Source organism: Lonchura striata, chromosome 2, assembly GCF_050655825.1.
Source record: "Lonchura striata isolate lonStrDom1 chromosome 2, ASM5065582v1, whole genome shotgun sequence".
NCBI classification, from domain to species: domain Eukaryota; kingdom Metazoa; phylum Chordata; class Aves; order Passeriformes; family Estrildidae; genus Lonchura; species Lonchura striata.
In genome coordinates, this window is record NC_140704.1 from 48,138,306 (window position 1) to 48,163,995 (window position 25,690).

The 25,690-nt window shown below is 41.0% G+C and overlaps 1 protein-coding gene across 1 annotated transcript; it reads left to right on the forward strand.

The window, feature by feature from the left end:
* The first annotated feature begins 312 nt into the window (after window positions 1-312).
* Window positions 313-25,214, forward strand: DCLK3 (doublecortin like kinase 3). Its single transcript, XM_021553220.3, has 5 exons — window positions 313-534; window positions 13,509-15,397; window positions 22,720-22,852; window positions 23,739-23,906; window positions 24,875-25,214. The coding sequence occupies exons 1-5, from the start codon at window positions 474-476 to the stop codon at window positions 25,069-25,071; spliced, it is 2,448 nt and encodes an 815-aa protein (XP_021408895.3). The 5' UTR covers window positions 313-473; the 3' UTR covers window positions 25,072-25,214.
* Window positions 25,215-25,690: the final 476 nt, after the last annotated feature.

Consider the following 25,690-nt stretch of genomic DNA (forward strand, 5'->3'; position numbering starts at 1 on the left):
GTGATTCTGTGAATGATTTACCAAGTCTACTTGGCACCTACAGGGCGACAATAAAAGCGTTTTCACTGATGAGCGGGCTGGGAGCAATGTCCCACATGCCGCCACCCGGGGACACCCGCGGGAACGCGCGGAGCCCCCGGGCCCCTAACCAACACCCGCGCCCGGCCGGGGGCACACGGGGACACCGCGGCGGGGCCGGGCCGGGGGGCGGCGAGAGGCGGCGGGGCGGTGCCGCCGGCAGGGCAGCCCCGGGGAGGGCGGGCAGCCCGGGGAGGGCTGCGGGGGTGTGACCGCCGGTGTGGCCGGTGCGCGGCCCCGCCTCCCCGCCGGGTCCCCTCCCTTCCTCCCTCCCTGCCGCTCCGTGGCTGCCCTCGCCGGCGGCAGCGTGCGGTGCGGCGCGGTGCGGTGCGGTGCGGTGCGGTGCGGTGCGGTGCGGGCAGCCCCTGGCCGGAGCCGAGCCCAGCCCCCGCGCTATGCCGGCCGCCGCGCCGCCCCCGCTCCACCCCGCGGCGGGCGCCTGCTGCCACTGCCAGGGTGAGTGCGCCTTGCCCTTCCCTCAGCCCCGTCCCCGCAGGACCCGGCTCCGACCGGCCGCCACTGGGGCTCGTTTCGGGAGGAGGGGGCGAGCTGGCGGCGCGGCGCCCCGGCTGAGGGGACGTGGGGCGGCGGCGGTGAAAGTTCCTGCCCGGGTCCTTGCGGGAAAGCGGGGAAAGCTTTCGGGGGCGTTTGGGCTGGAAAATAGGGACGGAAGACTGGCGGAGGAAGGAAGGTACGATGCCTGTCGGCCGTGGGATTGAGGCGAGGGCTTTGGGAGGGGAGACAGATCCCCGAAGGTCTGGAGTTGGGGTGGTCATTTCGCCGTGCTCCTTTAATTGCGTGTTTTTTGGATTAAAGAGGAGCCCCTTCGTCCCCACAGTTCTGTGTTGTAGAGGAGGCTGGTGAAGCGGAATCGCTGGGAAGCGGGTTGCTTTGGGAAGCAGAGCAGGGGGTGCCGCGGCCCGGAGAGCCGGTCCCGCTGCTGCGCCGGGTCCCGCCGCCCCTGCCCCTTCCCAGGCTGGGCGACGCCGCGGTACCGGGGCCGCTCTGCAGTCCGAGTGCCAAGTCAGCGCTTGCCGCCCGGAAAGGCAGGCACGCTGTCCTCTGTGCCGCCGTAAAAACGGACGATTTGAAGTAACTTGCACTCGTAACAGTCAGCATGAGAGTACTTCACTCGGAGCGAATGCTTATGGGCTGCTCAGAGCACACTGATGCTCTGCAAAGAAAAGTAAATAGAATGCAGCGTAAGGGTTTTAAACCATTGCACAACTGTGTGTTAAAACACACTTGAGGCTGTTGAATCTTCCCGCAGCTGGGAAATCACAACTGGAGGTACACGGGTTACAGGCAGGGGCTCAGAGTGGGGAGGGCTCTTGTGTCAGATGGAGATGCTGTGACAGGTCTGTGGTGCCAGATCTCTCTCGGGAAGAGTGCTGGCTGTGCCCTTTCATCCCCTGGCTTCTGTAGTTATATCAGTTGTGTTTGCTTCTGTTAAATAAAGGAGCAGATATTTATAGGAGAACTACTCCATAACTTTTCTCCGTGCAGCATTATTTTCTGCCTTCCTCAGGGTACATTCAGTATGCAATGTCAGCACGACTGGACGGGCCACTGGTTTGAGCTAATGGAGCACTTTTCAGATTGTGAGACACAGTATTTGAGAACAACCCCATAAATTGAAACTTTTGCTGCACCAAATACTAAAATGTTTCCTTTCTCAAAAAAGAACAAAGACAACAAAAAATCCCAATGCCTTGCAATAGTGTAAAAAGTTTCTAGCTCCTTCCTCTGAGCATTTAGATTAAAACCCAGCCCGTGTGAGATGGGAGTTTATCCTTGAACCTGATAATTTGTTATGTATGCTTTATTTATTAACTTGATAGAGACACGAAAACATGCATATATGCAAGTTTGCATGCAAGTTTGTCTTCCCACCCCCTTGTTTCCTTTTCTTCTTGTCCCTTTTTTCTCTTGATGCTTCTTGTTTTTTTTTCCTATGATCTGAATGTGATTTTGACACTTTGAAATGTTGAGAACTCAGCAGACTCCCAAAACAGTCAGCAAGTGAAATGAAGCTTACAAAACATATTACAGCTGCTTTATGTAGTAGAAGTGCAGTTATTATAGCAACTTATGCTCTTCTCAAGAGGTAACTGAATTTTATATCTCAGGAAGCCACCCTTCACCTCTCCAGATAAAACTGATCCTGCCGAGTTAGTCTCTTTCTTGTAGCATAATGGCTATGGATCTTCTCAAATAGAATGCCCTTTTCCATGAAAATTTTTGTAGGATGTTTGGACACATAAGCTGAGAGTTAGCTTCTGATAGATCTCCATCTGTGGCTTATTAACCTGAATTGGCTAATTGGACTTAAACTGTCAGCAAAGATAAGATAACTTGGTTTAATTCAAGTTAGTGTCAGCTGTTCAAACCTCTGAATTTGAGCGGTGCTTAAGTTACCTTGTCTAGATTGTTTGTTTTTTTTTTTTTTATACTTGAGTTAATTACCTTGGGCATTCTAGCCCGACTTTTGAATGTATCTTTATCTGGTAGTGCCACTACGAGCTTTGTATCTGTTTTCACTGCTGCTTTTTCTGGTCATGTTCCGCAAAGCGTCACGGTTTTGGCACCAGCTGGACTTACAGCATGTGATGACTAAGGGAAGTTGTGTGGGATTCATTTCCCCGTTTCCAGGATTACCTAGCTTGGTTTGTTTTCTGCAGAAACATCTATAGTTTTATAAAAATAAGACAAGTTCATGGTACTTCCTTCTCTTCCAATAGCTCTAGGGCGAATTGAGTTGGTTTCTGTCACTGATTTTCTCATTTCCTTTAACTTAATAATTCCTTGACATTTAACAACATTTGAAATTAGTGTTACATAGATTTTCTTGTAAATAAAATTAGAATCTTTCTTGTAAATATAATTAGAATCAGAACAGTATAGTGATTTTAGCTGCCTCAGATCTGATCCAGATCTCACTGAAGCTAATGTGAAACTTTTAATTAGCTTCAGTGCAACTTGGATCATAGCTGAAAATGTGGTGGTTGGAGAGGTGAATGTAACATTTCTCTTCATAAAAGTATACTGTTTTCCATGTTTTTCTCAGTTTCAGGATATGGGCTCTGTCCTTTTGGAGTGTGTACTAGATTCTGGAAACAATGAGGAAAGAGTGGGAGCTACTGCCTTGATTGATTCTAATGTAAATTTGGAGTTTGGGTAATCCTTGCATATTGTCCATTTTACCTACCAGTAGCTGGCTTTCAGTGCAAATGAAAGTCAGGCATGTTTACCATCTTCTCTGTGTTGCTAGCATTGTTTACACAGTCTAATTATTGTAAGAATGCAAAACAATTATGCCGCATATTCGTGGAGGAAGCTCTCAGGAGACATTCTGAAAACACCATCTCCCACTCCATCAATAGTGCTAGCCTGCATGTATTCTCCAGGTTTTAGTTTTCTCATCACCCCAAATGTAATTAATGGAAATGCTGGGAAATGTCTAGTGATGTGAAAATCATGATCTGCTTGTCATCATGCTTTTGAGTCTAATTAGCGCTGGCTTACATTTTTCCCTGAGAAACCCATCTTCCTTTATAAGTCCTGTGAAACAATTTGTTTTGCAATATTGACTTCAATATATGAATCTCTTCTGAAAAAGTGGTTCTGTAATAATGGGGTTGGGAATTCTGCTTTTGTATGTGAGTTAACATCTCTTAAATGTGCTATATTTACAAAGAAAACTTCTGTGTGATTTCCCCTTTTGCAAGCCAGATGGAGAATCAGACTCTGCGTGTCTTTCCTTTAGTTATGCAACGAGGTTATTGGTAGTAAAGGATCTGAAAGCTTAATTAAACTCTTGGTGACACCTCTGCAGGCTCTTTTATTTTCACTGGGTTTGCTCAGTTGCAACCGATTAGTCATCAAGTTGAGATTTAGGAAGCAATGCAAATAACGGCTCCCACAAGAAGGAACAGAATCCTGCTCCTTTGACTGAGGCATTGTAGGCTAACAGGACTAAAAAGCAGTTGAAAGCTTATTTTATAATGAAACATGAATAATTAATTTGAAATATATGGTACTTCAGGAGTCAAGAGCATCAACAGTCAAGGGCTCCCTGTACAGTGAGCCTTGAGAAGCACATGGAGGGCTTTGCCAGATGGATTCTGGCAAATGCCACAGTTGTGTAAGATGTTTTTGTTTCCCTCTGTCAGTTCTGTCCCTCTCCTGAAAGATCCTTGATGGAAAGTCCTGGACTGCAGAGCTGACTTCCCTGGTTACTGGGGCAGACCCTAAAGCAGGAAAACTGCAGAAAGCAGCCATGGCTGTTCCCAATAAAATACACAGCCTGTCATCTTTGAAAGAAATTAAATAAATGAGCAGTTTCATAATATTCTTTTTTTGGTTTTATGCAGCTTAAACCAAGCCTCACACCTCCAAAGACACTGATTCATTTCACGTGCGGTCTTACATTTCACATAGTTCTTCACAGATTATACATCTGTATACTTCTCTATAAGACTTTTCTTTATGCCTGCTTTTTTAATTTGCTACCCTTAAAATGTCAGAAAGAAGATAATGAAAGTGAGGTTCTGCTCCAAAAAAAAGTAAAAATGATGGCACTTGTGAGTCATTACCAGTCTCTATGAAATCTTTACCTTCATCTGCTGCTCTGGGTGTGATTCAGCTCAGTTTAACACTAACACATGGCAGTAACCATCTGTGTTTGCTGTAAATATTTTATTTTTTAATTACAAATGGCTTGATTTAGAAAATCTGCAGTGGTACAGTGGGGTGGTTGTGGGCCTGCAGGGGAAGAAGGTAAGCACCTGGGAAGGTAATTTTTGCCCAAGCACTGTTGCCAGGTTGAAAGGAGGAGTGTAACACAGAGGGCAACCCAGACTGCCCTGCAGCAGTACAGTCCCTGCTGCTCCCTTCCCGGAGGAGCTGGACAGGAGAACACCAGCACAGACTGCAAAGGGACTCTGAACATTTAGCGAAGGAGAAGGGGGTGGGGGAAATAAGGCAAAGAAAACTCTAAGTTTATCTTTGAGGAGAAATAAGGAAAGGTGGTTGCTAAATGTCACTTACCCATCGTGATTCTCATACAGTAAATTATGGTCACATGTTGTGGCATGCTGAGCCTCCTACAAGCGTTTTGCTGTGGGATGACACTCACACTGGGGCTGAGGGTGTCACAGAGGCACCATCCATCCTCAGAATGGAAAAGTCCAGACCTCCCTTAGCCACAAGAGAGGGTTTTCCAATGTGGGCATCCCTCAGGCTCCCTCCCTCTGCTGACGTCCAGCCAGCTGCAAAGTTTTTCCATCAGACTGTGATTCTAGACAGGCCTTCTCATTTTAGGAACTTCTTTGCTGCAGCATCTGCCTGGTTTTAGCTGATCTGGTGCCCTTTGGACCTCTAGGATTTCCCACTAACTCTGAGGTCTGTGTCCTGAAAAGGGAGTGAGATAAATGGCCAGGGGGAAGAGAGTAGACTCCTTTCTTTCTAGCATGAGAGACTGGGGAAAAATGAGAACGGACATTTATGGGACTGAAGGATCTCTGGTTTGCAGTTTGCATAACACAATGTATGTTTTTTCTTAAAATAAAAAGCAGATGTACTGAAGATAAGGTGTACAATGCAAACTTTTGAAGTATTCTTGCTTGCCCTCATGAGGCTAGAGAGTGGGTCCAGAGGTGCATATCTCCCATAGTCCTGCAGTCCAGGTGTAGCCACTAAGAACATTTTCTTTCATTGCAGCTGACACTTTGGAAACTCACCTAATGGGACTAGACACATTTGTCCAGGAGAAACTTTATTTCTGTTGGTGACGTGTGGGACAGAAGGAACCCAACTTGACATGTAGCTGAGTTTGCAGGGCTGACAGTTCAAGGAAAAATAATATTGCATGTGAGTTTAAGCATGCTTGATGTGAAATTGTGAAAGATAAAGAACTTGGAATCCCATCATAGTAATTTTATATGATCTTTTAGGGCTAAGACAGTATATTTATGAGACAGAGATATTATTGTCTTTTTTTTATTTTTGTATGTGAGCCCAAATTAGTTTTTCTTTAGTGGACTTAGAACACTATCTTAACTGCTGAGTGATTTTCATTTTCTACAAATTGGGTTAGACTGGGTCAGTGATCGATCTCCTCTACAGTGGTGCATATCAGACATAGAAGTGCTGGCATGACTCTGACTGGAAATGCCCATTAGGGTACCAGAAAGGATGTTACTGAAATTTAACTGATCCCCCTCCCCCCTAGTTTTTTTTTTTCTTTCGTTGTTATAGTATTAAAATTGTTTTTGAAAAATCCAGCTGATAAATGATATTGAACATGGGTTTGTTTTCCTTCTGCTCCAGTAGCTAATGCAGATAAGAATTAATGCAAATACCATGATGAGTTTGTGGTGTTTTTTTTTCAAATTCAGTTAACCTAATTGAACAAACGACAAATTGGTAATTTAAAAAGACTGCTTCTTTTATTTTGTTTTGTAAACCATGGTTATAATTCCATATGCTTTACAAAAATATTTTATTGCATGGTATACTTTATAACTGCCTTAGCAGCAAATGTATTTCTGAGCATGTAAGGCTTATTTGATGTATTTCTTCAGTGTATTAAAAAATGTATTTCTACAAGGCCAGGTAGTTTAATATTATTCGGGTTACAAAGTCAAGCTTTTATGACTATTGATTAGAGCTGCTATTCCCCCAACCCATGTTCCTGTGCATTAAGATATATGCATTATTACATTATCAGATGCTGCTTTTTTTTATCCAGAGGGACTCTGTCTCCATCAGTGTATGTGATGGACAAAGCTTTCCTAATGAGCCTCTACTGTTTACCCTGGTCCTTCATACATCCTGGTGTTTGTTTTTTGAACCCTGCTGTTAATACAGGCTTATTAGCTTCTGGGCTTTCTTGTCATAGCTATTTCTACAGTAACAAATATGAATTAGCCTATCTGTGGTACCTCCAAAGAGAAGGCTTGTACTGCATTCAGTGTCAGCCAAGGTGCAGAAAATAAAGTTAAAAGTACTTTAATCTGGGTAAGAAAGCAACTTGAGATGCCCAGGTCCTGAATTTTGGGATGACTTAACATTATCTATGTGTTGTGTTATATTATCTTGTGGTCTGAAGTACCTCTTCCACTATATGCCCTTGCTGCTGTGAGCACTGTGCGAGTTTGTGGACCAGGTCTCAGAATATTGTTTTTGCTACCAGACTCTGATCCTCTCTGGAAAGTTGATCGCTTTGAAATTCAATGGAATTGGTTGAGACAAAATCCAGTTCTTCAGGGCTGCAGTGTCTTAAGCAGAGAAACTGATCCTCCTATATTTTTTCACACACTTTTCAGCTCTTCTAGTTACATATATTTCTCTACAACACAGTCCTTAATCCAGTTTGCTTGAAAAAGAGGGTCCTGGAGTGGACACAAGAAAAACTGTGTATATATCTAAACTGTCATATGTGCAAGGAGGAATTAAATTCACAAAAGAAATTATTTGGGTTGGAAGTCACCCCTAGATCATCCAGTTTCAAGCCTTCTGCCACACTCAGCTTGCTCAGAGCCCCATCTTGAACACTGCCAGTGATGGGGCATCCAGAACTTCTCTGATAACCTGTATCACCACCCTCATGGTAAAAATTTCTTCCTCATCTAATCTAAGTCTGTCCTCTTTCAGTTTAAGGCCATTCCCCCTTGTCCTATCACTCCATGCCCTTGTAAAAATCCTTCTACATCTCTCTTCTAGGTCCCTTTAGGTACTGGAAGGCCATTATAAGGTATTTCCACAGCTGGTGCCTTTTTTAGACTAAAGATCCCCAAATCTGCTTTCGAAGGAGGGGTGCTCCAGCCCTTTAATCACCGTCATGTCCTCCACTGGAGTTGCTCCAGCACATCCACATCCTTCATATGTCAAGGGCCCCAGAGCTGGTGCAGCACTCCAGGTCCCATGAGAATGGAAAAGTGGGGGAGTACTACCTCCTGTCACTTGCTGGCCACACTGCTTTTGATGCAATTCAGGATGTGGGTGATAACTCTAATTTTCTCCTGTCTCACTGAGGACCTTGCTAATGCTCTCTTATTGTATTCACCTCTTTGTGTGTATGTAGTTCTTCTCTTCTTTAAAAAAATATAAATCAATGTAAGCTAATATGTCAAGTGACAACAGAAGCAGGTAGATGTTCTTTATTGAGAACTGCAAAGGAGCAGACCAGTGAGGATAGTTCTATTGCTGACTTCCAGTCCCATCTCTTTGTCTAAGTTTGGCATTCTACCTGATTTCTTGATCCCCTCCTATTCTCATGTTTTACTGCGTCCCTATTACAGTCTCCATCTACTTCAACTGTGTCAGTGAAGGCCAGGGGAATTGCTATCAGCTGTTATAAAAGTTTGTAGGAACTGCAGTGTGTGCTGAGTATAGCACTATTGGCTTCCTTCTCTGCAGTCTGCCACAATTCCTCTTTGCTCTTATCCTCACAGTCCAGTTCTTCACTAGGTTTCCTTTTCCATTTTCAGTTCCATACCTCTGAGCTGAGTGCGCATTTGAAGCTTGCTCAGGCTGGAACTAACAGCAACTGTCTGCTACATTTGACACTGTCTTGATCCAGCCCTTGCAAAATTTGACTTTCTACTCAGGATTTTATCTGGTCAAACTGATGAAGTGTGTCTGCTTCTTGTTGTTGCTGAAATAATCACCGGTCATGACTCAAACAAAATCTCTGCCCTAAAATGATGTAAAACATGGCAGGGGAGGAAAGAGAGTGTATGACTCCTCAGAGAAAAATTCACCAATAGTGTTTCCACCAGTGGGGCTGTAGATAATGCAAAATTTACTTGCTGTAAAAGGATGCCTGTGATCATGTTTTGTTTCTGTGCATCTAATCTAGTGAAGTAAGACTTGCTGTGTTGCTGCTTCAGTCTTGGGCACTAACAGTGTACACTAGCCCTGGAAGTTGCAACTTTAAATAATTTACAGAAAGGAGGAGATCAAGATGGCACATTTCTAGAGGACTTGGATTGCATCCTGGAGCCGGCTGCTGATGCACACTGGTAACATGTGTGAGCTATGTACTTGGCTATTCCAAGTTCAGTGTCAGAGGCATTCTTCATACTCAGGTACTTGAAGATACTTCTTAGCACTGTGAAATGAATCAAATGTTTTCTCTTCCAAGTAAGATAATTCTTTTTTTCCCCCCTATGGTCATTGTTTTACATGCTCTCGGCAGGAATTTTCTTACAGAAAAAACAGGCATTTGTACTGCTGTCCCTTCTCTGCCCACTTTAACAGTGTTTTGTTTATCCTATACTGGGACAAGTATATCAAAACAACTCCCAGATACATATTTTCTGTCATTTGTAAGTTTAGTTGCTGCTAATATTTTGGGGTGTTTTCATAATTGCTTTTGTAAGTGGAAACCTTCTAAAAAAATTGGAGGGCTCAAGTAACACCATCTTATTCACAGGAATGCCATGCCTAGATCCTGTTTCGCTGCTGCCTTCTGTTTTGTGTTGTAAAACTCCTTGTAAAAATTTAATCCCCCTTCAACCTGTGACTTTATAGAAGAATGGTGAACCATTCAGTTAATTACTGAAACTGTGATCTCCAGCAGGAGAGCCAAGAAAAATGCAAGCTGAGTGGTAATATTTTAATTAATGAGCAAAAGCTTATGGACTGGCCAAGGGAAAGGTTAAGTTTTGAAAGGCAAATAGCAGCAATATATTTTTGCTTGCAAAAATGGGTTTGCATTGGGTGACCTCTGGCAAACCCTGTTATCCTCTTGTTTCAGCTGGCAAATTCCTTAAGAAATAGATGTTGATGCTCTGTATGCACAACTTCTTCAGAGCTGAAGTCTTCAGAATTAATTTAATTTTACTCCATGTCCAGAATATGATACAAAATACTCCAAGGAAATGTATTCTAGATGAATTTTTGTGATTTCTCCCCATGTTTTTTCACCCTTCCCACTCCCACAGTGGGTTGGACTGTGATGATCACAAATGATTTGTAAGTTTTAAAAATGAGACACAGAAGCTCTGTGCAGGGGGGCACATATTCTCTGTAGGGATCACCTGTGCTTTGGTCACAGGTGCTAAATTTCTTGTTTCTGCTACATGTTTGAGCCCCCAAATCCCAGTTGGTTCCATCCTCCATGCTTCTCTAGAGAGTTGGTGTCAGTGTTTGCCCTACAAAACCATCATGTGTTCATCATCATGTGGAGCTCTGTATTGCTCTGTGGGTTCTAGTTTTCATTTCCCTTTGTCCATGTGCACAGTTTAGGTGGTGTGCAGGGTGCCCTTGACCAGCTGTGCTGCCTCACCCCTGTCCTTCCACAGCAGCAGCCTCAGCATCCTCCTTGGCCATGCTGCACCATTGATAATCCATAATACACTAGAATATATGGCTAGATATGTATACAGATAAAACCAGACACACTCATTGATCCATCTTAACATTTCTAAGGAATATGTATATTTAATAATCATTAGCTCTCAGGAGGACAGTGAAAGAAAAAGCACATTTTATTCTCAGATGTATCATTTGCCAGTGCTTGAACTCATTGAAGTGTGTTTCTCATACCACCTCCCTCTTCCTCCTTCTCCCACTTGTATATAAATATGGAAACAAGATTTTGAAGCAATATAATTTGTAGCCATAGGATTTGGGTATGTGTGTGACCTTTGAAGGCTTTCTAGAAATGCTTGTTACCACTTTAAGCATATGTACTTTCCTGACAGATTGAGGCTTGCTTCTTGTGTATCAGTTAAATATAGCATAACTGGAAAATAACAGAAATTGACTGAAATAGTTGTAACAGGCAACTGAAGTGAATTTTTAATTGTATGTAATATATAGTCATTGTGACCACCACTTTGACAAAATTTGACACTTCCCCTTTTCTTGGAAAATATTAGAAGATTCTTTCTTGCAATGATTTAAGCAGTTATTTCCTTTCTCATCATAGAGGAATATGCAATTCTACTCTTGTAACAAGCATTGTTATATATCAACTTGTGCCTTTTGTCAAAGTTTTTGGCTAGGAATCAAGTTAGTTTAAAAAGAACAAAGCATTCCTGTATTGTTCTTAATAATGACATGAAACTGCTCTTATTCCATTAGTTACAGAATTAAAAAATAAGCTTGTCTTCTCCTTAAGGCTTAGCCAATTTAGTGGAGAAAGGAAACATAATTGATGCCTGGGTAATTGAAACAATCAACAGTACAACCAAGCACTTAAAATCAATGGCTTATAGAAAGATATGATAATAGGAGCATAACCGGGAGGAACATAATCTGTAGGAAAAGGCATTATTAGTGCACCGCTGTTTTTATGCTGTACCAAGATTGTAAGCAGTAAAAATGTCACTCACAGTTCCCATAGGCAAGATAAAGCTTTGATGACAGTGGGTACGCAAGAACCTGGAAATGTTGATTAAATTCAGAGCTTCCTCCGTTCCTGGTAACTAACATGTTGTGGAGTTGATTTAGATTTCAGAGAACTGTTATTACAGCTGATTTTTTTTCCCCCTCCATTCACAGTAAGCTTTATTCTGGGTGGAATGTAAATACGTGAATGTTGAGAAATCACTAGCACGTATGTAGTCATCTTTTGATAACAAGAGATCATCCTTAAAAAGCAGAATGAAGGCAGAAATAACTTGTACAACCACCAAGCATTAGTCACACGTAGCTCTTATATAATGCTTACGTCTTCAATCAGCATGCTGGCAGCTGGACTTTTTTGTAATATTTGTTTGGAGAAGAAGCGTCTATCTCATTTGTCAGGGGAAGAAAATGAAGCCAAGAGTTAAGGGACATGCCCAGGGGCACACAGTGCTTAGCTGGTGAGAGTATTACAACCAAGAAGTGTCCATCATCCTGTATCAAGCAGAGGCAACAGCAGAGTGGATTCTATAGCGGTGTCTCCTGTGCTTTCCACACTCAAGCCCTGGCCTATTGGGTATTTTTTGAGGCACACCAAGTGAATGCTCTGCTGCAGCACTTCTGAAATTTTCCATTTTGTTTGTTGTTCTAGGAAAGGAGGTGTATTTCTTCTTCACTCTATTATGCCTTGATGGAAAGGACAAAGAAAAATATGTAGCATGAAATACTGAAAATGGCTTCTTGCACTTGAAACCCAAAATGTAGTAGGCATGAGCCTAACACCAAGAGAAATGTTGATATGTACAGATTTTCCTTTGAGGATTTTCCCACTGCACTGTGACTGGGGAATCATGGTACTTATGAAAATAGATGTGATTCTCTGGGCGATAAGCCATTGGTGTACAGAAATTTCCTTGTAATGATTTGTTAACCATTTTGGCTGTTTCTTTTTGTCCTGGTCCTGTTAGTTCACATATATTTAATGTTTGTTCCCAACTGAAGAGCAAGGCTATTAAGTGGAGGTGGAAACACTCTGCAATCTCATTTTGAAAGTACATTTATTGAGGCTGAAAATAAATGCATTGTAAGCAGGTTTTAATCCTAGCAAGTACAACACCTCAGAATACTTTTGGGGGACATTTTTATTCTTAGCTTATTGTTGATAGACAGGGAAATTTCTTATAGCTTGATTTTTCCATAACCATATGTTATATTTTCAGTTCTTGTGTTTCACAATTATGCATAACAAATGGTGCCATTTTCTTTGATGATTTTCTAAGATGAAATGTCAATGTCCCCAGAGAATACTCAGAACTTTGTGTGACTTCACATAATTCTAAGAAGAAAAAAATCAACCCAAAATATTCAAAACCATGACTCCAATTATCAAACAAAAATAAAATGGCCTTTTTTAAGGCAAAAGATTAAATTGCATTGCTATTAGATGACCTATAAAATTACCGTAAAAATTAATAGCAAAAGTAATGTTTTTAAAAAATAATTTATTTAACTTGTTATAGAAGGTTTAGGGAAAATGAAGAGGAGATAATTATTTATAAAAATGTAAGGTTGCATACAGAGTGCCATCTGGTAGTAATTTTAAAACACAAGTAATTAGTTTAACTTACTTCATGCAGTGTAATTGTGCAACTTGTCGCCACAGGGTTTACAGAGGCCAAAATTGCAATTGGGTTCAGAAGGGAATTGAGTGAGTTTATGAGAAGTGTATTAATAAGAGAATACAAAAATCTGGATGCAATCCTGCTGTTCTTTGAGGATTTCTGCAAGATGTGAGTATTTAGAAGAAAGATCTATTTCTGTTCAAAATTATTATTTTTTTAGTGACATTTCCCTGTCACAAAATGAATTTAGATTTTCTCACAAACTTGCCAGTGTTGGAGTTGCAACTATGTGGAGATACTCCTTAGTGGTAGTTAAAGGTTCTTTATAAACCTTGAAGTCATCTACTCTCACTCTCTGGGAGGTCACATGCACTGACACGTAGAAAACTATTGCTGCCAGAGGTCTGCTGATGCAAAATGATAAATATTCCTACTTTTTGTTTGTCTTAGGACGCCAAAGCTTGTTGGACCATTCTCCACGCAACACCAGCTCTAAAGCAAAAGAGAGGAAACTGCATGGGACTTGTCCTCCTGTTGGTCGTGGAAACCATGAAAAACCTTGTTTGGGTGAAAGCAGCCACAGGTCCTCATTTTTCAGTCCCCACAATGGTTTTCACACAATACATTCAGAGCACAGTCCTGTGAAGCCAAGGATAATTACAGTGGTGAAACCCGGGGGACGCACGCTCAGGAGGATAACCTTGCTTCTCAACAGGAGGTCAGTCCAGACCTTTGAGCAGTTGATGGCTGACATTTCAGAAGCTCTGGGATTTCCTCATTGGAAAAATGACCGTGTGAGAAAGCTGTACAATCTGAGAGGCAGAGAAATCCGAAGTGTTTCTGAGTTCTTCAGGGAAGGTGATGCATTCATAGCTATGGGGAAGGAGCCCCTCACTTTGAAAGACCTGGAGGTGGTGTTACAAGAACTTTATCCTGAAAATCCTTATGCTGCCACTGCTGCCATTCAGACGAATGAGGAGCAGTCCCAAAAACTGAAGAGCAGGCTGTATGACAAGGCCTCGAAAGTAGACAGTGGCTTTGATGAGACAGAAATGACCAAGAACTGCAGCGATAGCTTCTCTTCCCAGCTGGTAGCTGGACATGAAGGAAAAAGTCAAGCCAAGACAAAGCAAGAGGAAAAAATGAGAACCAAAAAAAAGTGGACTAGAGAGAGCTGGGGTGGTGAGCATGGAGTGAAACCTTCTAGAAAAACAAGAGAAAGTGAAAAGTACCTTAACCATGAGAGGAGTTCTGAGGAAGGCTTAGAAGAAAGTTCTGAGGAGGTGCTGAGGTGTGAGAAATGTGAGCAGGAAAGGCAGGCTAGAGAAAAGTTACGGAGGGAAAGGCAGGCTGAGGCCTCATTTGAGAATAGAGACTTGAACACAGGCATGTGTCAGAGGTACCACGTAGAAAGAAATACAAAAGTCAAGAACTGCAGAAAGTCTCCTGAAACCTGTCTGGAGGGTGAGGAGGTTGGCTGGAAAGATAATGGCAGTAGAAGGATGTGGAAGCCGCTACACAAGATTATTAATGAAGGGCTTGAGAAGCAAAAAAGGAACATTGAGAAAGAAAGGGATGTGGAGAAGCATGAAAACCATGGGAAGGAAGTAGTAAAAATCAGGAAGAATGCTGTAGAAGGGCTCCAGCTATCTCATGAAGTGAAGGAAGATAATGGAAGTAGCTGTGTAATGAACCAAAGTGGTTGGCTAAAGAAAGACACTCTGAGGGATGCTGAGAAAATATCTAAAACGCATAGGGAGGGCAGAGAGGGACAAAGGGCTAAAGAGGAAGCTGCCAGAAGAGAGGGGAATGGCGCATGTAGAGAGAGTGACATGAATCGACGAGAAAAAACAGGGGAGCGTAGAGTGAGTAAGGAAGACAACAAAACTCAGGGATTGGAAAGCACAAGCCGGAGGCATGCCATTAAAAGCAGAACTGATGTGGAAAAACACTATGAGATTGGCAGAACTATTGGGGATGGGAACTTTGCAGTGGTGAAGGAATGTCGCCACTGTGATTCCAATCAGATCTATGCAATGAAAATTGTTGATAAATCCAAGCTGAAGGGGAAGGAGGACATGATGGAAAGTGAAATCCTCATTATTCGGAGTCTCTCTCATCCCAATATAGTAAGCTTAATTGAGGTTTATGAGACAGAAGCTGAGATCTACTTAATCTTAGAGTATGTCCCAGGAGGGGACTTATTTGATGCAATCATAGAAAGTGTGAAGTTCACAGAGCATGATGCTGCTGTCATGATCACTGACCTGTGTGAAGCACTGGTTTATATTCACAGCAAGAACATTGTCCATAGGGACCTCAAGCCAGAGAATCTTTTGGTAAGTATTGTCAAACGTTTGTGTTTGTGCGGGAATTTAATTTATTTTCCTTCCAGTTATGGTTCGTTTAATTGTTTTAAGCAAATCCCATACAGAAATAATGTTCTGTGGCAGGACTGTTTGAGAAAAAAAAATAGGTACAATTTTGGAGTGAAATTACAATTGCAGTTTGCTTTACATAGATCTGCTGTGCATTGCAGATAGCAGTGGTTACAGAAAGGAACTCAAGTAAAATTATCAGATGTTCAGGGGTGGTGAGCATTTATATTTTTCAGAAATCAGATCTGTTATTTAGCATCTGACTTTTAGGTGTCTAAGGATGACTCATAAAGCATCTTCCTTGCAGAATAAAGTTTATTAAAATTGCTAAATTGTCTTATTTATTTGTTGGACTTTTTGTCCACTGCATTTGTATATCTTGCAGACTACTGTGGTAGTCGTCTATTATAGTGATTTCTATCTTGTGACAACTTCTTTGCTTAGAAGCAGAAGTATTACACAGTTGATTGAAATAATCTGACAGTAAAATGTTTTGGTTAATACAGCATTAAAGTCAGCTAAAATAGTAACTTCATGCCAAAGACAAAAATTCTTGTTTCCATCACATTTCTGAGGCTGCATTCTTTGTATCCAGCACTGAAATCAATGTACTTATTGACTTATGTGAATTTGCATAGAGATGTTTGTAGTATTGGCATTTCACAAGATATCCATTGTAGAATTTTAACAGAAAACAACTCTTCCTTTCTAAGTGTGTGTTACACTTTTGTATTAGGGTTCCAGATTTCCTGATAAATAGCAAGTATTTGTCAGTTTCTAACAAATTGGCTTTTATCAGCTTTTTGGAAGTTCAAGGTTAGCCAAACAACAACAACAACAAAAAATTATTTAATCCTATGGACCATTCAGTGCTTTTAAGAGAATTAATTTTGCACAGGGATCAGTGTGAATTTCTGGAGAAAAGCAACAGTGTAGCCTCAAGGATAATGCAGAGGCTGCACAAGGCTGGGCTGAAACAATTTGCTCCCAAACCTTTAAACTAAGCAAGAGCATATTTATTAGGTCCTACTATGAATCCTGCTTAGTTTAATGAAAAATCTTTGATATGTGATCTCTGTGTAAATAAAAGAATGAATGTAACTCTGAATGCAGCGAATGCAACTGGCTGGTTTGCAGGAAGAAGTGGGCTTATAGGCCCTGCCTTTGTGCTTCATTTGCACAAAGTTTGAACAAAACTTCACATAAAACTGTATGGCTTTTTCCAGAAGCTGATTTTCCATTATGAACCAGGTCCTGCTCCTTCCTATTTGCTGAAAATAAGCTAGTGCTCAGTGAAACACCTGAGATCTGATGCTTCATTTCCCTCTGCAATACATAATCATCACAGTGATGTAGATAAGCAAAGAAGGGCAAGATAAAGGTCTGTTTTGGTTGTTTTCACATTTTATTCACAGAACTGCAAAGCAGAGAATGCTGGGCAGTGGCAGCATTGTGTAGTGCTAAAATAATAATGTTGCCCATTTTTAAAGTCAGAATGCATTTTTCAAGGACAGAGCATTCCCAGACAGTAGGTATTTTGTCATACAAGAACAGTGTTACCTAAACACTGCAGAAAATAAAATTTTACCTGTTCTAGTTTCAACTTACTGTTAATTTTCTGTGCACAACAGTATTAGATATCATGTACACAAAGCATACTTTTGAAAAGCAAGTCTATTCAACCATGTAAATGAGTTTCTAAGGTTCTGATAGTATTGGATAGGTCACCTATCTAATAAGTATTCCTATAAATACAGCCCATTTGAGCAAGATTCTGGGGCATCTATTTTTTTTAGTGTGCTGCCTCTGTCTCATTAGAGTGGCTGGGGTACCAAAGGAGGAAGGAGAGCTGCCACTAATCTTACCATCAGCCAGTGCTGAACAGTAACAAACAGTATTGAAGCAAATTTCATGGGTTCATTGGCTTTGGTGGAGCAGGAACTTCAGGAGTTGAAGCAAAGTGCTCCAAGTTCCAGCATCCTGCAGAGATGTCCCTGTTTCTGGGATACCTCTTTTTTACACTGAAGATGCTTAAATTAGTCTACCTAGACTTTGTACACAGTGGTCAAAATATAAGTATGTTCTTTTAGGCTGTTGACTTGTTTGTCCCACTTTGGGTCTTCTTTTGGTCAGGTGAACCTTGTGATCTTTATCTACTGTTCTTCCCCTTCAAGAAAACGGGAAATGGAAGAGAAAGGATCCTTGGTCTATTTTACTAAGGAAATGTGTATGTCTATTCTGAACCTGCATTGCTCCTAATGACTTTCAGACATAATGACTTTTAAATATACTGGCTAATTGTCGTAAGAGATGACAAAGAAGCAGCAATCTGGGAAAAAATATTTCCCTAAGTTCCATGAAAATAAGCAACAGGGGAAAGAAGGAAAACACTTTCTGTCCCCACAGAAGAAAAGGTGCAAATATACTTTGCTGTCTAGTAAATTTAGAATTATTGGCACAAGAGAAAGTTGGAAATTTCTCTTACGGAACTGTCCTGGAGCAAACTTCTGCACCAGGCCACCATCATCCTTTCTGCTTTTTCCTCTCCCTCTTTCACGACTGTGTCTGCCCACATTGATCAGGCTCCTCGCAGCATAGCTGTGAGGCAGAAGGGTGGTGACTTGCGCTACAAAAACAAAATCTGTTTGACAGCTGGTGTGAAGACAGCTGCTACGACTCCCTCCCATCTGCTAACAGAATCACCTCATTTAGGACTAGGTGTTCAGCAAGAAAACCTTTGCTGCCAAGGATGGGCAATGTCGTGTGTTTAGTCTCACAAATGAAGCCAGTCACTTCTTTTGTGCTACCTCATGGAGCAAGATTTGCTGGCAAGGTTTTTAGGTAAGAGACTGTTTAATTCTACAGCTGCTGGCATTTCTTCACTTGTGAGAAATTAATGCCCAAAATGTGGTGTTGCTTTTCCAGGTTGTAGCTGTAAAAGACATAAAGTCACCCCTTTTTAGGGGGAAAGGGAGAGGGCTGTATTTGCGATCGTGTATTCATCTCCTTGTACATCTCTCACATGCTAACGTGGTAATTCTTCAACACTCAACTTCATAAATATTATAGCTTTTTGTGCATTTGAGATTGTCACCCTGCCCCATTTTCTCTCTCAAGTTTTCAGGTATGTGTGAGAACTTCAAGTATAGCCTTTCTGCCCTTGAACTTTGTGACACTATTTACATATATACAAAGGACTGTCCATTTTCCGACACTATTTACATATATGCAAAGCACTGCCAGTTTCCTAAGTGCATGTGAGTCAAACTCCTGTTTAACCACTTACCTGCAATAACTTTCAGAAGTTTTTGTAAGATTTTTCATAGAGATTCTTCTGGCTAGCAGCAAGGGATGTCTGAAACTCAAATGTGTAAGCAGTAATTTTTCTTAAGCTCTACCTATTTCCCATATACAAAATTTTGCATGCTCAAGGTGATGCCAGATCTTGGAAAAGTAGACTGGTCAGTAGTAAGTTGAGGATGAAGGGAACTCTCTGCGGTGACTGAGTTCTTCTGAGCACAGTGTTAGTAAGCTGCTGAGAAGTTCTGGGGTGAGGTTTTCAGGCTTGCTGACAGGTTACATGCTGTCTCTGAAGTGATTGTCACAAAACTGTGAAAATATACCCACCGTGCCTGCTGTTCCTACCTGCTCCCTTGTTAAGTAAAGTGGAAGCTCAGTGTTTTGTCCTGAAGGAACAGATGGTGCTGTGTTGCCACCTTGTGCTGCAATGGGAGATTAAAAGTCTGGCATCCTGAGAAAAGAGAAAGTGCAACAGTGCATTTTACAAAGCAAGAAATCTCCTGAAGATTTCGCGACTGGGATTAAGACCATTGTGTTCTGCACCCTTCCCACCACCCTGCTGTTTTCTAAAAATGTATATAAACGTTTCAGTATTGTTTGTCTTAGTACAGTAGCATGTAGGGTAGTTGAAATTCCATGTGACATGCTTTTCTTGTATAATTAAAAAAAATATATATAGAATAGGAAAATACATTCATGCTTATATTTTTGTATTGCATAAAAATTGAGCATTTCAGTTGTCAATTTTAGTAACATCTTACCACTATTACCCCTATTGGTAGAATATACATTCTATAGATAGATGTTGTTCTACAAAGCAAGTGTTACTTTTATAATTTTTTTGTCATTTTTGTCAGTTTCTGTCCACAGGACATGATGGGAAAAGATTGTCACATAGTTGCCTAATATAATAGAGAAAATGGCTGTGGCATTTTAACTGCTTTTTGCAGAAGTTTTGACTGCATGGTTGTAGTAAACTTTATTTTCAGTTTCATACTGAAAACTATTTTTTCATGGAAGAGCAGCAAGAAACCGGCCAAAATATTTTGTTTAATCAAAACTAGAAGAATGCACAAGAGCACTGCTGGTTCATGGAAAACTTCTTGTCCTCTGGGACCCCCAGCTCCTTCTCTGCAGAGCTACTTTCCAGCTGGTTAGCCCACAACCTATACTGATGTATGGGTTATTCCTGCCCAGGTTTTGGACCAGTTGAATTTCAAAAGGCTTTGCCCTGCCTGTCTCTAATGTCTGTTGAGATCCTTCTAAATGACCACATAGTGTTCTGGGGCATCAGTCACTCCTTCCAGTTTTGTGCATTTTTTAAAAAAAAAAGGTTAAAAGGGATTAGTAGCTTTACTGTGTTATTTTGTAATGCAATAGTTTTTTGTCTCTTAAAAAGAAAAAAAGAAAAAAAACACACCAAGAAGTCCAAACCCATTTTGCTTAATCAAAACTGAATGCATGCTTATAGTGTGCATAAAGATGTTGAATGGGGATTAGTCAATCGTAATGTATAAGAGCAAATGTTGTCACATCTGTGCCTTTAATTATCTGGTATTTTTGGCTTCTTAAAGCCATCTCTGATGGTGAAATATGGGGTGCTAAAATATGAAGTATACGTGTCACATTATATTCCAGTTTGTCCTTTCAAAACCAAGTTCAGGTTTACTTGGCTGTTTTGTAAGACATTTTAGCTGCTGGTCTGTTCCCCATAGTTTCAGGGACAAACAATTTTTCATATAAAGGAAATTAATGACTTTTTTTTACTTCTCAAAGAATATTTGGGTGTCAATCACTGGTATTAAGCATACTAATTTATATAATTATACTACTGCATTGTTTTTGACTTTGAATATGGAATCTTAGAATGGTTTGAGTTAGAAGAGACCAAGCTCTTCTAATGAGCAGGGATAGCTCAACTAGACCAGATTGCTCAGAGCCCTGTCCAACTTGACTTTGAGTGTTCCCAGGGATAGAGTATCTACCACCTCTCTGGGCATCCTGTTCTGGTGTTTTGCTACCTTCACCATAAAGCATTTATTTTTAGTATCTAGTCCGAATCTACTCACCTTCAGTTAAAGTTATTGCCCCTTGTCTTATTGCTGCAGGTCCTGCTAAAAAGCCCGTCCCCATCTTATTTTTAAGCCCCCTTTAATTATTGACAGGCCACAATAAGGTCTGTCTTGAACCTTCTTTTCTTCAGGCTGAACAACCACAACTCTTGCAGCCATTCTTCACAGGAAAGGTGCTCCATCCCTCTTTCCCAGCCCTCTCCTGGACTCACTGTAACAAGTCCATGCCTTTCCTGTGCTGGGAGCCCAGAGCTGGACACAGCTCTCCTGGTGGGTCTCACTAAAGCAGAGGGGCAGAATCACCTCCCTTGCCCTGCTGGCCATACTGCTTTGGATGCAGCCCAGGATATGGTTGGCTTTCTGGACTACAACTGCACATTGCCAGCTTATTCCAGTTTTTCATCCACCAGCTACCCCAAGTTGCTCTTCACAGGGCAGCTCTCAATCCATAACCCAGTCTGTATTGATACCAGGGATTGCCCCAGCTCAGGTGTAGGGCCCTGCACTTGTCCTTATTGAACCTCAGTAGGCTTGACCTTCTTGAGCTTGTTCAGGTGCCTCTGGACAACATCCCATGCTTCAGACATATCAATCTCATCACTCAGCCTGGCGTTGCCTGCCAGCTTGCTGGGGGTGTGCTCGATGCCATGGTCTATGTCATTAACATATTTAATTTCTTAAAATAACCCTTCATTAACTGTAATGCTGTATAAAGTAATGCTAAAGACCGGTGCATACAAAATTAGAATTGGAGAAAGTATTTTGACTACTTGCCAGGTGGATGTAAGGAGATGAGAACTGCTAAAAAGGCCCAATTAGGAGGTCATTCTGCATGGACCTATTTCTACAACTTTTGCTGTGTGGTGACCATTGCTAATGTGGTTTCAGGGCAGCAGGTAGAGTATCAGAGTAATTTGGAAATAACGTAAAGCTTTTGTTGGTTTGTATTTTATTGTTAGACCAGTATGATGGAGATAGACTTTCCGTGTGTCTTGCTGGTACAGTGCTGTACTTTGGGTTTAGTATGAGGATAACATTAATAACACACTGATGTTTTGGTTGTTGCTGAGTGTCCCATGCTCTGCCAAGGAGCAGGTTTACCAAAAGCTGGGAGGGAGCGTGGCCGTGGCAGCTGACCCAAAAGCATATTCCATGTCATGGAGCATTATGCTCAGTAAATAAACTGAGGAGAGTTGGCCAGGAGTTGCTGGTCTGTGCTGGGGGTCAGTGGGCAGTGAGCAATTTTATTGTGCAGCACTTGTTTTTCTTGGGTGTTATTCCTTTCTCTTTCTCTTGTTCTCTCTCCCTGTCCCCCTTCTCATTATAGTTGTTACCATTCCTACTGTTACTATTATTAATATACTTTAATAATTTATGATTATACTTTAATAATTTAAATTATTAAATTGTTCTTATCTCAACCTACTGTTTTTCAGGTTCTCCTTCCCATCCTGCTACAGGCAGATGGGGGATGAGTGACTGAGCAGTTGTGTGGTACTTAGTTGCTATCGGGGGCTAAAAACCAAAATCGGTACTTTACATGGGCTCATTGCATTTAAGTCCACAGCATTCTTCTTTGCTTTCCCTGGGAAAAAAACCAGTTTATTTTCTCAAGAGGAAATAACAGTATTTAATTGACTCTTGGTTATTTTTTGTGTTCCTTCTATTAATTTATTGGAAATTGCAGTTGCCAGAGTTTGTAGAGCAAGGTTTTCTTTTTTCCATAATTGCTTATCCTCTTAAAGAAATGCACCCTCTTAGTGTATGGGGAAAAAGAGCCATGTTCTGAAGATTATTTCCATTATTAGTACTATTATTAGAATTCCCTCCTGTTTAATTTTCTGCTTCCTTTATATTTTGCTGTTTTAAAATTCATCTGGACTAAACATACATATATTTTGTGTGATATAGGTTCAGCACAATGCAGATAAATCTACTACACTGAAACTGGCAGATTTCGGCCTTGCTAAGCAGGTTACAAAACCCATATTTACTGTCTGTGGAACACCAACGTATGTTGCTCCTGAAATACTTGCTGAGAAGGGTGAGTGTATATTTTTAATTTGTCATAAATCTTTCAATTATGCTGAACTTTCTAATAATGGAAGTAGTCCAGAATGTTTCAACCTACTGAAATATCTTTTCAGGGTAGGAGGTTGGCTAGCAGTGTAATTTGGGAAAGGAAAACTCTTAGTTTTTAAAACATGAGCATTACATCAGTTATATTTGCATTATTAGTGGCTGTGCTAATACATCACTGACTTCCAAGCTAATAAGCCATAAAATATCATAGATGGTAATAGCTAAAGGGGGCAAAATGACCAAAAATTAATGTTTCAACCTAAGAGTAGCTAGCCCCGTTTTATTACTATAATCCAAACAACTATCCAAAGTCCCTGATGATGCAAAGTCGTGAACATGTAAATTTATGTAATAATTCAAAATCTGTTTCACATCACAAGGAATTTTGAAGATTTCATCTCCAAAAATATTCAAACCTGGAAAGAAGTCAGTTTTGTTGGTGATTCAAATCTATTTCTTGTTCTGTGGAGCTGGGTTGCACATCTCCAGTTATATCCAATTTCAATGGAAACTTGGCACTCCTAGTTCTTTTTTGAAGGGAATCTGAGAATTGCTATTTTAGAAATACGTGCTCTGTTTTCTCAATTAGTCTCCAGTTGACACTGGCCTTGTGAGACAGTGTTTGTGAAACATGTTGTGGAAAAGAGAGACTCTGTGAGAGCTGTAGCTAATAATGGGCAGCTTATAAGTGTAGTGTACCAGCCACTCATTCTTTTGCTCACCTCATCTTTTTGCGGAACTGAGAAGAGAGTCTGTGTTTCTTTTTAATTCTATTTCCAAGAAATAGTTCCCTTGCAGTTGTGAGTTTTTTTTCTAAAACAAGACATGGTTTGTCCCTTTTTCCCTAGGCTATGGCCTCGAAGTAGACATGTGGGCAGCTGGCGTGATCCTTTACATCCTGCTCTGTGGTTTTCCCCCTTTCCGCAGTCAGGACCGTGATCAAGAGGAGCTGTTTCAGATCATACAGCTGGGTCACTATGAGTTCCTATCCCCTTACTGGGACAATATTTCTGCAGGTAAGATTCTGCACTTTTAGCAAATCTGAGAAGTGGCAGTCTTCTCTGAGTGGGAGAAACTCTTTTCAGGGCAGTGATCTTGATCACCTTGGGGTGATTTTACAGGTCTCTTGTGTGAATCTGTGCTTCAAATGTGAATTTATTATACTCTGGTACTATTGACATCTGTGTTTCTGCATATTAGTTTGGAATGCTTTAATGGGGTCCTCAATTCCTCCCTTTATAAGCAAAAGCAAGGATTTTCCTCATCTTGTTTATGTGTCTCTGCAGACAAAGGTGTGAAACTAATCTCGAGGGCTATGTTACATTGTAAAGATAGTATAAAAAAAATCTCAAAAGCTGAGAATGAAATCCTTGCCCTGCAGAACAGTGTCAATTTCCTATTGACAGTGGGGTCTGCACAGAGTAGTTTTTTCTTTCTCACAGGCTAGTACAGTGTCTTTTGTGCACTCTTCAAAATCAGAAACCCTAGAACTCCTTTAATCCCTGTACAGTCTTTTAAAGGACTTGTTTCACAGCATTTTACAACATTTATACCTCTTAAGAGATTAGATACCCAGAGCTCATTCCTGTGAATGTGAACACTTAGCCTGATGCCTTCAGTACACTTTTGAGATTAAATTCCCTTCACTTTCTCCTCTGTTTCTGAATGGGAGAATGACATCAGTCATGGACATTTAATATTTTTTGTCACTAACTCTTTACTGCAGTTGTTAGAATAGCTTCTGGGGATAGTTACAAAAACCATGGTAAAACTAATGAAAAAAATAAGAAGGACATTTTGTGTGGGTGTAGCTGTCACCATTGCAGAATGGGTAAGGTTAGAAGTGACCATGGTGGGTGATGTGTTTCAAACACCCCGCTTGAGCAGGGTCATGCTAGAGCACATTGCACAGGATTGCACATCCTAGAGCACGTTGCACACCACTGTGCTTCACCCCTCTCTCCTTTGCTTTCTCCCATAATAGCAGCAAAAGACCTCATCACCAGGCTGTTGATAGTGGATCCCCAGAAGCGCTATACAGCACGTCAAGTACTTCAGCACCCCTGGATCAGAACAGCCGGGAAAACTAACAGTAGGAATCTGCAGAGGGAAGTGACAATCAACATCGAGCGCCATTTCCGGGCCCAGCGCCGAAAGGAAGTTGTTGATGAGGACACGTGAAATCTTTCATGCTAATTTTGTCTTCTTTTTATTGATTAACAGATAATTTATGGTTTCTTTTCTAAATGAATTGGGAATTTAATGTGTAGCTGTTGATGGCTATTGCCATGCCTTTTTTTCCTTTGATTCTGAGATTCTGAAGGACAGGGATCAAATTCACATCCACGTCTTCTGATGTTACTTGGGAATCTCTGTGTTGAAAGCAGTGGGGATTAGATAAATTCTGGAGGGTGTCTATTCTTCTTTAAATACTGATTTGGGCTTTTATATCTTTTACAAATGTTTGCTTCTGTGACTCACTAGTGTGAAGTCTTCTCTTATCCTTTTTGTATGATATCCTCCAGGAGATTTGTGTTTGCAATGTTTTCAAAATAGCTGTCTGGATACACATCTTGCAGTAATTCTTTAAACAGTCTTTTCACTAATTCCTTCTAGCCACAGAGAAGGAAGAATAAAAAGTAAATATATTCTATAGCTGTAGGATATATTAAATAAAGAGCCAGATACTGTATTTATTAGGTTGTGAGGGAATACAAAACCTTATTGACTAAATCTGATATCTTCTTTTTACGATATCTCCCTTGGCAACATCTTTCGTTGGTTGTTCAGGGTAATAGAT

Excerpts from the sequence above, each read along its gene's own strand:
- DCLK3 (XM_021553220.3), top strand. The coding sequence starts at position 474 with ATGCCGGCCGCCGCGCCGCCCCCGCTCCACCCCGCGGCGGGCGCCTGC. Across the intron at positions 535-13,508 it reads CGCCTGCTGCCACTGCCAGG|GACGCCAAAGCTTGTTGGAC; the intron begins GTGAGTGCGCCT and ends TGTTTGTCTTAG. Across the intron at positions 23,907-24,874 it reads CTGGGACAATATTTCTGCAG|CAGCAAAAGACCTCATCACC; the intron begins GTAAGATTCTGC and ends CTCCCATAATAG.